At 37.3% G+C, this 15,584-nt stretch overlaps 1 protein-coding gene across 3 annotated transcripts in view; it reads left to right on the forward strand.

Moving 5' to 3' along the window:
- The window catches only part of LOC100375430 (structural maintenance of chromosomes protein 6-like), a 128,138-nt gene that overhangs the window by 44,242 nt on the left and 68,312 nt on the right, over positions 1-15,584 (forward strand). For all 3 annotated transcript variants that reach the window (XM_085502548.1, XM_085502557.1, XM_085502563.1), the window contains exons 13-15: positions 2,110-2,288; positions 6,692-6,870; positions 6,961-7,071. In XM_085502548.1, coding sequence (XP_085358674.1) covers positions 2,110-2,288; positions 6,692-6,870; positions 6,961-7,071 — 469 coding nt within the window. The remainder of the gene's footprint in view (positions 1-2,109; positions 2,289-6,691; positions 6,871-6,960; positions 7,072-15,584) is intronic.

Consider the following 15,584-nt stretch of genomic DNA (forward strand, 5'->3'; position numbering starts at 1 on the left):
CTGTGGCACCATTGGGTTGACAACAACACTACTGTGGCACCATTGGGTTGACATAATCAATGAAACAACACTACTGTGGCACCATTGGTTGGACAACACTACTGTGGCACCATTGGTTGGACAACAACACTACTGTGGCACCATTGGGTTGACAACAACACTACTGTGGCACCATTGGGTTGACAACAACACTACTGTGGCACCATTGGGTTGACAACAACACTACTGTGGCACCATTGGGTTGACAACAACACTACTGTGGCACCATTGGGTTGACAACAACACTACTGTGGCACCATTGGGTTGACAACAACACTACTGTGGCACCATTGGGTTGACAACAACACTACTGTGGCACCATTGGGTTGACAACAGCACCACTGTGGCACCATTGGATTGACAACGACACTACTGTGGCACCATTGGGTTGACAACAACACTACTGTGGCACCATTGGATTGACAACGACACTACTGTGGCACCATTGGGTTGACATTGACACTACTTTGGCACCATTGGTTTGACAACAACACTACTTGGCACCATTGGGTTGACAACACCACCACTGTGGCACCATTGGGTTGACAACAATACTACTGTGGCACCATTGGGTTGACAACAACACTACTGTGGCACCATTGGGTTGACAACAACACTACTGTGGCACCATTGGGTTGACGACAACACTACTGTGGCACCATTGCGTTGACAACACTACTGTGGCACCATTGGGTTGACAACAACACTACTGTGGCACCATTGGGTTGACAACAACACTACTGTGGCACCATTGGGTTGACAACAACACTACTGTGGCACCATTGTTTGACAACAACACTGTAGCACCATTGGGTTGACAACAACACTACTGTGGCACCATTGGGTTGACAACAACACTACTGTGGCACCATTGGGTTGACAACAACACTACTGTGGCACCATTGGTTTGACAACACTACTGTGGCACCATTGGGTTGACAACAACACTACTGTGGCACCATTGGGTTGACAACAACACTACTGTGGCACCATTGTTTGACAACAACACTACTGTGGCACCATTGGGTTGACAACAACACTACTGTGGCACCATTGGGTTGACAACACTACTGTGGCACCATTGGGTTGACAACAACACTACTGTGGCACCATTGGGTTGACAACAACACTACTGTGGCACCATTGGGTTGACAACAACACTACTGTGGCACCATTGGGTTGACAACAACACTACTGTGGCACCATTGGGTTGACAACAACACTACTGTGGCACCATTGGGTTGACAACAACACTACTGTGGCACCATTGGGTTGACAACAACACTACTTTGGCACCATTGGGTTGACAACAACACTACTGTGGCACCATTGGGTTGACAACACCACCACTGTGGCACCATTGGGTTGACAACACCACCACTGTGGCACCATTGGGTTGACAACACCACCACTGTGGCACCATTGGGTGTAGGGTTAAAATCAGTGCATATTAATTTTCAGCACTGATATCACTTTATTAGCCCATTTCTGATATCTAAAAAAATCAGATTTAAATTGAATTCACAGCAGAGATGCTCTGGAACTAATTAGACTAAAAACCATGGATGAAATATCAAATGTATTTTTTGTATTATAAATTTTGATAATGTGAATCACATGTTTTTCATGTTATGCATCAAATAGCAGACAAAAATTAGTTGAAAAGCAAATCTTAAATTTTGAATTAATTTTAATGTATCTCCAATATTTCTTCGCACATGGGAGTTCTTTTTAAGCTTTATTTGATTATCATAAAAATTGCATTTCCTACAATGAAGGAATCATGCTGCTTTTATCAGCTTGTCAGTAATGAAGTGAAGGGACGTTTTTGTGTGTGAACCTTACATAAACAGGGCAAGCCATGTGTAGTTTAACTGTGTTTTTTACATGATCTGCCAAAATCTTGGAAGAGATTTAATATCTTAATGTATTCTGGCTTAATCAGGTGACAAAGTGCAATGACCTCAGATATTCTTAGATAACCTGGCTCTTCATGGTATTGATCAACTGTCATGCCAGTATGTCACAGTTCACTGTATCATAATTATAAATAACTATTTATTTATGCAGGACAAGAGAGACTGACTGTAAAACAACTATTGATAATCTACAACGTCGTCTGAAAACATTACAATCAAGTAGAAACAACAGATTAAGCTTATTTGGAAACTGGGTACCTGGCCTGCTGAAAGAAATTGATGAACTTTACCATAGGAGAAGATTTCGAAAGAAACCATTTGGACCAGTCGGTAAGAGAGTGTTAGTTGGACCAGTTAGTAAGGGAATGTTAGTTGGACCAGTCAGTAAGGAAATGTTAGTTGGACCAGTTAGTAAGGAAATGTTAGTTGGACCAGTTAGTAAGGAAATGTTTTGTGGACCAGTTAGTAAGGGAATGTTAGTTGGACCAGTTAGTAAAGAAATGTTAGTTGGACCAGTTAGTAAGGAAATGTTAGTTGGACCAGTCAGTAAGGGAATGTTAGTTGGACCAGTTAGTAAGGAAATGTTAGTTGGACCAGTCAGTAAGGGAATGTTAGTTGGACCAGTCAGTAAGGGAATGTTAGTTGAACCAGTCAGTAAGGGAATGTTAGTTGGACCAGTTAGTAAGGAAATGTTAGTTGGACCAGTCAGTAAGGGAATGTTAGTTGGACCAGTCAGTAAGGGAATGTTAGTTGAACCAGTCAGTAAGGGAATGTTAGTTGGACCAGTCAGTAAGGGAATGTTAGTTGGACCAGTCAGTAAGGAAATGTTAGTTGGACCAGTCAGTAAGGGAATGTTAGTTGGACCAGTTAGTAAGGGAATGTTAGTTGGACCAGTCAGTAAGGGAATGTTAGTTGGACCAGTCAGTAAGGGAATGTTGGTTGGACCAGTCAGTAAGGGAATGTTGGTTGGACCAGTTAGTAAGGGAATGTTGGTTGGACCAGTCAGTCAGTAAGGGAATGTTAGTTGGACCAGTCAGTAAGGGAATGTTAGTTGGACCAGTCAGTAAGGGAATGTTAGTTGGACCAGTCAGTAAGGGAATGTTAGTTGGACCAGTCAGTAAGGGAATCTTAGTTGGACCAGTCAGTAAGGGAATGTTAGTTGGACCAGTCAGTAAGGGAATGTTGGTTGGACCAGTCAGTAAGGGAATGTTGGTTGGACCAGTTAGTAAGGGAATGTTGGTTGGACCAGTCAGTCAGTAAGGGAATGTTAGTTGGACCAGTCAGTAAGGGAATGTTAGTTGGACCAGTCAGTAAGGGAATGTTAGTTGGACCAGTCAGTAAGGGAATGTTAGTTGGACCAGTCAGTAAGGGAATCTTAGTTGGACCAGTCAGTAAGGAAATGTTAGTTGGACCAGTCAGTAAGGGAATCTTAGTTGGACCAGTTAGTAAGGGAGTGTTAGTTGGACCAGTGAGTAAGGGAGTGTTAGTTGGACCAGTGAGTAAGGGAGTGTTAGTTGTACCAGTGAGTGAGTAAGGGAGTGTTAGTTGGACCAGTGAGTAGGGGAGTGTTAGTTGTACCAGTGAGTGAGTAAGGGAGTGGTAGTTGGACCAGTGAGTAAGGGAGTGTTAGTTGGACCAGTGAGTGAGTAAGGGAGTGTTAGTTGGACCAGTGAGTAAGGGAGTGTTAGTTGGACCAGTGAGTAAGGGAGTGTTAGTTGTACCAGTGAGTGAGTAAGGGAGTGGTAGTTGGACCAGTGAGTAAGGGAGTGTTAGTTGGACCAGTGAGTGAGTAAGGGAGTGTTAGTTGGACCAGTGAGTAAGGGAGTGTTAGTTGTACCAGTGAGTGAGTAAGGGAGTGTTAGTTGGACCAGTGAGTAAGGGATGATCTCATATTCAAACATGCCGGTCAAACCTACGAAAACCCAAACCCCACTAAACCGCCCGAACAAAACCCGGTTTTGCGGTTTGGAAGTTTAAACAATTTGTGCGGTTCAAGACGACCGCACAAATTTGCATAAAAACTGCGGTTCGGACCGATCTCATTCACACCTCATTCAAGCTGTTGTTTATTTTTAGGATTGACAGAGTTTACATTGCTTTTTGAAGACAGATAGTTGTCTCTAAAATGTGTAGATTTATTGGTGTACAGTAGTCATTTTACCGTGTGTCTTGCCTAAAAAAAACACTCTTTCATATATCTGTGAACAGCGTGCTGAATAAATTGTTTTGTTTTGATAAACTGTTATGCTCGAGTCGCAAATTGAGCAGAGGACGTATATCGGACTTTTCATTGGGCTGGACAATTGATACGTGTCTCTGACAGCTAATAAGTATCAGAAGACGAACATTTGTTGATACTAAGTTGCACTTGAGACTTACGCTACAGTGTTCAAACCTTTACTACTGTTGCGCGTTCAATTTTCCAACAGTTCTTTCAGGAGTGTGTCATCGCAAAATCCGGAAAAACAAATGCAGCGTACACCATGAAAATTTATTTCGATTTGTTGCACATCGGTTATTTGCAGTTTTTCTTATTCAATTGCCAGTGACACGAATTATCAAAACATTAAATGGACTCGCGCTGATTATTTAAGGCTATTCATCTGCAGTCGAGACTGCTAATAAAAAACGAACCCTGACCTCTGAAAATACCTTATTCATAGAGTGCCTTGTATCTAAGACCGTCGCCCAAGGCGACACAGTGCACGTTGCGATATAGCAATCGATGCATGCTGGGTGACAAGGAGAAATTCTGATTGAGGTAACCAAGATGGCTGTGTTGAGTGGATGATTTTCTGCGGTAAATTTAAAAACAACACCTCGCTGCCTACTTCGCCCACAGTCTCTCAAAGCACTGTACTTCGATGTATTTTCTAAAATAATCGTTTATTTTTAATTAGCCGGGGGTTCGAAATGTGTGCATTTTGTCACAGAAAAGTAAGATATCGGCAGCGGTAAATACCCGTAATTTCCTCGCAATGCCGTCAGCTGACAATGTTACGGTGGTCGTAGCGCCGGAGTCGTAGCGTTAGCCCCGACTTTAGTTTTCACACAGTGATAGAGGGACTGTGGTTTTCAGATGCCTTCGTAAAAAACAATGTTGCCATTATCGATTTAACACATATCATCATATTTTGATAACTCGCAGTCTCACAGACTTTACAAACTTAACCAAAAAATGTGTTCTATGTATTTATGAACTGACATGGGCACAAAACTGAACGTACTTGTTGCGAGCAAAATGTACCAGTTCACTTAATGGATAAACATATTTTACTGACTATTCCAAATATATATAACGTAAGTAATTTATCCTAAGAAGCTGCTCATTAAAATTCTAGTGCATTTTTTCCCTGTTCTGTTTCAAACATTAATTCACCATATATTTCACAATAGAGAGGGTCTATGGTATCACTTGATTCACATTCAATGACAAAATATAACAAACCATCACGTCTGTAATTAATTAATTAATTAATTCCAGATAAATTGAATAACAATTGTATTTGGTACAAACCAAAATGTAAGTTGTGGGAAACTGATTATTATCACAAAAATAAATAAATATACTTTTCATCACACTTATAAATGACATGATGTAAATAGATTTGTGAAACACATGCAAGTTTGTTTTTATTAGCATTTACATGTACAAGACTTGCAAAGAAAAAAAAATCGCTGCTGTAATTCTTAACACTTCAAAATATAACACTCTGTATGAACATGGAGCTCCATAGTATACATCTTATTTTTTTTCCCTACTGAAACCAGGCTGAAACAGTATTGTAAGAAAAACCTAGGTTTCCCAAGGGGTGTCTTCTTTGTTCTCTGTTGTTTGTTTTCAGTTAATGGGCAGTTAATTCGGAGGTAAGGTTCAAACCTACTACTAATTTGCATATTGTAGGTCTAGTAGGTCTGATTAGGGCTAGCAAGGGCAGACTGGGTTAACCCAGGTTTGACCCAGGTGTTTGAATATGAGATCACCCCTAAGGGAGTGTTAGTTGGACCAGTGAGTGAGTGAGTGAGTGAGTGAGTGAGTGAGGAAGGGAATGTTAGTTGGACCAGTGAGTAAGGGAGTGTTAGTTGGACCAGTGAGGAAGGGAGTGTTAGTTGGACCAGTGAGTGAGTGAGGAAGGGAGTGTTAGTTGGACCAGTGAGTAAGGGAGTGTTAGTTGGACCAGTGAGTGAGTGAGTGAGTGAGTGAGGAAGGGAGTGTTGGACCAGTGAGTAAGGGTGTGTTAGTTGGACCAGTGAGTGAGTGAGTGAGTGAGTGAGTGAGTGAGGAAGGGAATGTTAGTTGGACCAGTGAGTAAGGGAGTGTTAGTTGGACCAGTGAGTAAGGGAGTGTTAGTTGGACCAGTGAGTGAGTGAGTGAGTGAGTAAGGGAGTGTTAGTTGGACCAGTGAGTAAGGGAGTGTTAGTTGGACCAGTGAGTGAGTGAGTGAGTGAGTGAGTGAGTGAGTGAGTGAGTGAGGAAGGTAGTGTTAGTTGGACCAGTGAGTAAGGGAGTGTTAGTTGGACCAGTGAGTGAGTGAGTGAGTGAGTGAGTGAGTGAGTGAGTGAGGAAGGGAGTGTTAGTTGGACCAGTGAGTAAGGGAGTGTTAGTTGGACCAGTGAGTGAGGAAGGGAATGTTAGTTGGACCAGTGAGTAAGGGAGTGTTAGTTGGACCAGTGAGTAAGGGAGTGTTAGTTGGACCAGTGAGTGTTAGTAAATTCAATCTTATGTTTTGTAGGTGCATATTTAAAGTTACAGGATCCTAAGTGGGCTCTTGGTGTGGAATCCTGTCTAAAAGGCCTGGTACATTCTTACTGCTGTGATAACCATGATGATGACATGCTGCTGAAAGAACTTTTAAAGAAGTATACAAAGGGAAATAGATTTACTCCATCTGTCATCACATGTCCGTTTGAGGTACAGTCTCTTTTCTTATTCTAACACATAAAAAAGATGTTATCTAAGTAAATGTTATTGATGTCTGGTAATTTTATTTCTTCATTTCAGAACAGTAAATATGATATAAGTGGTGGTGCAGTGCATCCCAGTCGGTATCCTTCTTTTCTTGACATTGTACAAGTGGACAATCCGGTTATATATAATTGTATCATTGACCAGGTAAGTAAATCTACAACTCACCAAAGGTTTACTAAATACATATACAGTAAAACCTGTCAAAACCGACCATGACTGGGACTGGGATCTATGGTCGGTTTTCAGAGGGAGTCGGTTTATTCAGGGTGGGCGTGACTTTGATTGAAACAACAATTACATGTGCTGTAAACACGGGACAAATGAAAGACATCGGAGTTTGTCTCCGGTGATTCTACATGTATTTACAATGTGCATTTATTGTATTGTTTCAATAAAATAATTTACCAAACAAGACAAAAATATTATGGTATGTACATGACATCAATTAACATTAAAATAACTATTCGAACAGACCGGGTAAGTATTGCGTATCGTAACTGAAGGCGTCCATTTTGGATGACATCACTACGTAAGTTCACGTGAGCTACATGTAATTATCATAATTTATGCAGACAGTCGATTTTGCTGTTAAGTCAATCACAGTCCCTCAACTGTGAGTCAATGAATCAAATTATGATGTAAAAAAATCATCAAGTTTTGACTACTTTAAAGAACATCTTTTTTCAACGATTTTGTTTTCCGTTCGAATTATGAAATTTTGGATATCTGTCAAGTAACTGGAGTCTTTGTTCTGTAATCTTGTCAACATGTCTAGCACATCGCCATGCGTCAAGTCACTGTCGTTGTGGGGGTCAATAATTTGACTGTCGTTGCAATTTATGTCATTGTTGTCTATAGATTCATGGTTTTCTTTGTCTGCAATAAAATTCTCAACAATCTGTTGCTCCCACTCGCCATCATACATTGCTTCAGTCAGTATACGTTCATCAAAGTGGAGGTATTCTACAACGCTACACTGTGTTTGCGGGTCTGCAACTTGCTAAATAAGGTTTCCGAATTCTTTGTTGTTGTCTGCTTCTTCGTCATCATAAATTTCAATCTTGAAGCCCCCTTTACGGAAACATTCGAAAGCACAAAATTGTCGATCAGAATCGTTATGGAAAGAAGAAAACTCAATGTCTTTTGAGCGTTGAAGAAGTGATAATGCAGTGTGCTTCACCGCAATTGAAGGTGATGACCCCGATCATTTGTTTATATCCGGGGTCATTATACTGTCCAGACACCACGCCATGCATGGGCGTGTGGTGTGAAAAATGTAATCAGTTGCCATTGTTTTACACGGGACGTTACTTGTAGTGTGAGATTTGGTATTGTTTCTGTGACGTTTGAGGAATTTGGACACAATGCACACTTTTTAGGCCGGGCAGACCGAATTACTAGACAGCGGATGTGGTGCAACTGGTCGGATGGTCGATGTATTCAGTGTGAATATTGGACTTGGGACCGATCAATGCGGTCGGTGTTCGGAGTAAACAGTGGTCGGATTTCACAGGTTGTTTTAACATAGGCGTCTATGGAGAAATTTCGGGGCTACATAAATCGGTCGGTTCTGACAGTAGGTCGGTTTATCCAGGGGTCGGTTTTGACAGGTTTTACTGTAATGTGTAGAATTGCAGATAGAAACATTCACACAGTGTTATATTGAAAACATTGCACACTAGATCTAATAAACATATACAATAATCATTCTCTGGTCATGTGACCTCATTAAAAATGTATAAATATCGTATATAGAACACTTTTGCAGATTTTGATGACACTCTGCAATAACACACTGTGAGATATATAGTTCATAGGATTCATTAGCTTTAAATACAACACTAATGCATATGATAGAAAACGTGGATAGTAATACAAAACTTTATTGCTGATACTTTCACATCATCAACATCTTTCAATATATTTCATTATCAAATTCAGAATGAGTTTCAAATGTCTTGGTATTGAGCTACTGACTCATCTGCAGTTTTTTCACCTCCTTTTTTGCATCTTGATTTTTTCTGGACATTTAGAGCTAATCATTCTTTTTGAGATTAGTGCTGCCAGTTACAAACTTGCCTTACACATATTTCAAGTACTTATTCCTACACTTTCAATTGACAGCTTGCAATAAATTACCTCAGACTGGTGATCAACTTTAAATGCCCTAGCCATTTGTGTCATACTATTTGATGTCGGGTGATATTTAAGTTATTTACTTGCTTCTTACTTCTTGCTTGATTGTATTGCCCTCCCCCCAAAAAGAAGCATTATTTACAGTACCAGCGAATGGTGCTTAACAAAGAAATTATAACCTTGTCGTTCACGTGCTTGAATCGGTGCCCATACATAAATATTATTTTAGTCACTAGACTAGAAAATAATATTGCAAATTATTCTCAACTTGGAAACACTATTATACTAGGAGATTTTAATAGTAGGACAGGAAGACTTGTTGACTTTATAGACAATAGTGATGAATTCACATCCTTACCACATTATTTTCAAAATGATATTACTGATACATTTCGTTATAACCAATACGCAGGGTAAAACTTTGACAAACCTATGTAAAACTTTGACAGACCTATGTAAAACTTTCACAGACCTATGTAAAACTTTGACAGACCTATGAAAAACTTTGACAGACCTATGTAAAACTTTGACAGACCTATGTAAAACTTTGACAGACCTATGTAAAACTTTGACAGACCTATGTAAAACTTTCACAGACCTATGTAAAACTTTGACAGACCTATGTAAAACTTTGACAGACCTATGTAAAACTTTCACAGACCTATGTAAAACTTTGACAGACCTATGTAAAACTTTGACAGACCTATGTAAAACTTTGACAGACCTATGTAAAACTTTCACAGACCTATGTAAAACTTTGACAGACCTATGTAAAACTTTCACAGACCTATGTAAAACTTTCACAGACCTATGTAAAACTTTGACAGACCTATGTAAAACTTTGACAGACCCATGTAAAACTTTGACAGACCTATGTAAAACTTTGACAGACCTATGTAAAACTTTGACAGACCTATGTAAAACTTTGACAGACCCATGTAAAACTTTGACAGACCTATGTAAAACTTTGACAGACCTATGTAAAACTTTGACAGACCTATGTAAAACTTTGACAGACCTATGTAAAACTTTGACAGACCTATGTAAAACTTTCACAGACCTATGTAAAACTTTGACAGACCTATGTAAAACTTTGACAGACCTATGTAAAACTTTGACAGACCTATGTAAAACTTTGACAGACCCATGTAAAACTTTGACAGACCTATGTAAAACTTTGACAGACCTATGTAAAACTTTGACAGACCTATGTAAAACTTTGACAGACCTATGTAAAACTTTGACAGACCTATGTAAAACTTTGACAGACCTATGTAAAACTTTGACAGACCTATGTAAAACTTTGACAGGCCTATGTAAAACTTTGACAGACCTATGTAAAACTTTGACAGACCTATGTAAAACTTTGACAGACCCATGTAAAACTTTGACAGACCTATGTAAAACTTTGACAGACCTATGTAAAACTTTGACAGACCTATGTAAAACTTTCACAGACCTATGTAAAACTTTGACAGACCTATGTAAAACTTTGACAGACCTATGTAAAACTTTGACAGACCTATGTAAAACTTTGACAGACCTATGTAAAACTTTGACAGGCCTATGTAAAACTTTGACAGACCTATGTAAAACTTTGACAGACCTATGTAAAACTTTGACAGACCCATGTAAAACTTTGACAGACCTATGTAAAACTTTGACAGACCTATGTAAAACTTTCACAGACCTATGTAAAACTTTGACAGACCTATGTAAAACTTTGACAGACCTATGTAAAACTTTGACAGACCTATGTAAAACTTTGACAGACCTATGTAAAACTTTGACAGACCTATGTAAAACTTTGACAGACCTATGTAAAACTTTGACAGGCCTATGTAAAACTTTGACAGACCTATGTAAAACTTTGACAGACCTATGTAAAACTTTGACAGACCTATGTAAAACTTTGACAGACCTATGTAAAACTTTCACAGACCTATGTAAAACTTTCACAGACCTATGTAAAACTTTGACAGGCCTATGTAAAACTTTGACAGACCTATGTAAAACTTTGACAGACCTATGTAAAACTTTGACAGACCTATGTAAAACTTTGACAGACCTATGTAAAACTTTGACAGACCTATGTAAAACTTTGACAGGCCTATGTAAAACTTTGACAGACCTATGTAAAACTTTGACAGACCTATGTAAAACTTTGACAGACCCATGTAAAACTTTGACAAACCTATGTAAAACTTTGACAGACTTATGTAAAACTTTGACAGACCTATGTAAAACTTTGACAGACCCATGTAAAACTTTGACAAACCTATGTAAAACTTTGACAGACTTATGTAAAACTTTGACAGACCTATGTAAAACTTTGACAGACCCATGTAAAACTTTGACAAACCTATGTAAAACTTTGACAGACTTATGTAAAACTTTGACAGACCTATGTAAAACTTTGACAGACCTATGTAAAACTTTGACAGACCTATGTAAAACTTTCACAGACCTATGTAAAACTTTGACAGACCCATGTAAAACTTTGACAGACCTATGTAAAACTTTGACAGACCTATGTAAAACTTTCACAGACCTATGTAAAACTTTGACAGACCTATGTAAAACTTTGACAGACCTATGTAAAACTTTCACAGACCCATGTAAAACTTTCACAGACCTATGTAAAACTTTGACAGACCTATGTAAAACTTTCACAGACCTATGTAAAACTTTGACAGGCCTATGTAAAACTTTGACAGACCTATGTAAAACTTTGACAGACCCATGTAAAACTTTGACAGACCTATGTAAAACTTTGACAGACCTATGTAAAACTTTGACAGACCTATGTAAAACTTTCACAGACCTATGTAAAACTTTCACAGACCTATGTAAAACTTTGACAGACCTATGTAAAACTTTCACAGACCTATGTAAAACTTTGACAGGCCTATGTAAAACTTTGACAGACCTATGTAAAACTTTGACAGACCTATGTAAAACTTTGACAGACCTATGTAAAACTTTGACAGACCTATGTAAAACTTTCACAGACCTATGTAAAACTTTGACAGACCTATGTAAAACTTTGACAGACCTATGTAAAACTTTCACAGACCTATGTAAAACTTTCACAGACCTATGTAAAACTTTGACAGACCTATGTAAAACTTTGACAGACCTATGTAAAACTTTGACAGACCTATGTAAAACTTTGACAGACCTATGTAAAACTTTGACAGACCTATGTAAAACTTTGACAGGCCTATGTAAAACTTTGACAGACCTATGTAAAACTTTCACAGACCTATGTAAAACTTTGACAGACCTATGTAAAACTTTGACAGACCTATGTAAAACTTTGACAGACCTATGTAAAACTTTGACAGACCTATGTAAAACTTTGACAGACCCATGTAAAACTTTGACAGACCTATGTAAAACTTTGACAGACCTATGTAAAACTTTGACAGACCTATGTAAAACTTTCACAGACCTATGTAAAACTTTGACAGACCTATGTAAAACTTTGACAGACCTATGTAAAACTTTCACAGACCTATGTAAAACTTTGACAGACCTATGTAAAACTTTCACAGACCTATGTAAAACTTTGACAGACCTATGTAAAACTTTGACAGACCTATGTAAAACTTTCACAGACCTATGTAAAACTTTCACAGACCTATGTAAAACTTTGACAGACCCATGTAAAACTTTGACAGACCTATGTAAAACTTTGACAGACCTATGTAAAACTTTGACAGACCTATGTAAAACTTTGACAGACCTATGTAAAACTTTGACAGACCTATGTAAAACTTTGACAAACCTATGTAAAACTTGTGATGTCAGAATACCAGGTGATTGTAGTGTTAACTTCACATGTTATCATTACAACGGGGCTAGCATGGTAGATTATGCAATAGCTGGATCTAAACTCATTGAGAAATTTCTGTACTTTAAAGTACATAATTTTACTTATATATCTGACCACTGCCACTTTATTAAAACATTAAATTAGATGGAATTAGTACAAATACAAATACTCTAAATAATCTGCCAAATAGTAATATATGGGATAAACTATCAGTGTTTAATTATCAAGATACCCTAGCCTCTAAAGTTATTCAAGATAAAATCAAAACTTTCCTAAATAATAATTACAATGAAGATAAAGACATAAATAAAGCAGTGGATGATTTTAATTCAATAGTCACCAGTTCAGCTAATCAGGTATTTCGTAGGAAAAATAATAAAAATAACAATAACAAATTTAAACCAAAAAGTAACAAAAGATGGTTTGATAAGAAGTGTAAAATTCACAAAAAAGATGTATCTGAAACAGCCAAACTACTTAATAAATTCCTTTATGACATTAAACTAAGAGAAGCATTTTTGGCAAGAAAAAGAAATTCGAAAAAATGGTTAAATACAAAAGAAAACAAGGGGAAAATATAATCGTTAACAAATTAAAACAACTTAATAATAACATCCCTATATATTTCTGGAAAATCATTAACATTTAAGAGACTCAAATAAGGATCAGGATAATCCAATCTCACCAGAGAAATGGGTTGATTATTATAAAAAGTTAAACAGCAATGACAAGATGAATGACTTTCAAAATCAATGTAATCTAATTCCACCAAGAAAATGGAAAGAATTCTACGAACAATTAAATAATAATGCTACTGATAATAATAATACTGTTTTTCAAAAACAGATATTCTGTAACATCTGAGCTATGGAAGAAAAAGAACATTTTAAAAATTATAATTTAAATAATGAGATATCTGAAAAAAAAATTAGGCTGGCCATTAAAAAACTAAAGAGTGAAAAAATCATCAGGATATGACGATTATTGCCCAGAATTACTTAATACAGTTCAGACTTCAGTTCAGATACAAATTCAGCCACTACATAAATTATTTAATATGATCCTGGACTCAGGTAATCTTTCCAAATCTTTGGAATATTAGTATCATCTCTCATATTTTCAAGAAAGGAGACAAAACTGACCCAGAAAATTATAGAGGAATAGCTGTTCCTAGTTGTGTAGGTAAAATTTTTGGTAGTATAATTAACACTAGAATTAGTCAAGATACTGAAGATAATAACATTATAAATAATAACCAGGCAGGATTCTGTAAGGGATATTGTACTTCAGATCAGATATTTGTATTGAAAACTATTGTCAACAAATACTTGAAATCAAGGAGAAAATTGTATTCATGTTTCATAGACTTTCGAAAAGCATTTGATAGAATCTGGAGACGGGCTTTTCTATAAATTACTTAATAATGGTATAAATGGGAAAATCTATAACATAATTAAAAATATGTTTTTAAAATAAAAAATCATGCATTCGTTTCAAAAATAAAATTACACCCATATTTGAAACGACCAAGGGTGTTAGGCAGGGTTGTGTCGTTAGCCCAATGCTTTTTAATTTGTTAGTCCCCGCTTGAACGCAGTCCGAAACCGGGGACTTATGTTTTGACCTCAGTGTGTCCGTGTGTTCGTGCGTGCGTCTGGACCTGTATGTTAGAAATGCCTATACCAATCACAATCAAACTTTACATGTACATCATACATGATTTTGTTTCAATTTGTTTCACGATCTGATTCAAGATGGCCGAATGGTGGCCATTTTTGTGCTAAAAAATCCTAAAAATCAAGCATTTTTCAGCTGATTACAGATGGATTTTGTTCAAAATTGGTATATATACGTTAGACATTATATGACATTGATGCACATCATTTTGTTTTGCAATCTGATTTAAGATGGCCGAATGGCGGCCATTTTTGTGCTAAAAAATCCTAAAAATCAAGCATTTCTCGGGTGTTTACAGATGGATTTTGTTCAAACTTGGTGTATACATTAGACGTTGTGGAACCTTGATGCAAATAATTTTGCTTTTCAGATTAGATTCGAAATGGCCGACTGGCGGCCATTTTGTTTTAATGAATGTGATTCTCATGTCATATGTCTGACTTGCTTTCACTGATTATGTTCAAATTTTACATATTCATTATACATTATGTCATAGATAGACATATATTGGTTTGATGATCCTATTCAAAATGGCCGAATGGTGGCCATTTTTGTGCTAAAAAATCATCAAATATCAAGCATTTCTGGCATTTATAGATGGATTTTGTTCAAACTTGGTACATGCATGTATATTAGACATTACAGGTTTCTGATGCACATCATTTATTTTTCAGATCAGATTCAAAATGGCTGTCTGGTGGCCATTTTGTTTTAATGAATGGGCTTCGAGAGCCATATCTCGGACTTGCTTCCACTGATTATGTTATGTTCAAATTTTAAATATTCATTATACATAATGTCATAGATAGACAGATATATTGGTTTTGACGATCTTATTCAAAATGATCGAATGGTGGTCATTTTTGTGCTAAAAAATCATCAAATATCATGGATTTCTTTCAAACTTGGTACATACATTAGACATTGCGGGTTCCTGATGCACATCATTTTATTCGTCAAATCAGATTCAAAATGGCTGTCTGGCGGCCATTTTGTTTTAATGATT

This window comes from Saccoglossus kowalevskii, chromosome 1, assembly GCF_978046115.1.
Source record: "Saccoglossus kowalevskii chromosome 1, keSacKowa6.1, whole genome shotgun sequence".
Taxonomy (NCBI): Eukaryota; Metazoa; Hemichordata; class Enteropneusta; family Harrimaniidae; genus Saccoglossus; species Saccoglossus kowalevskii.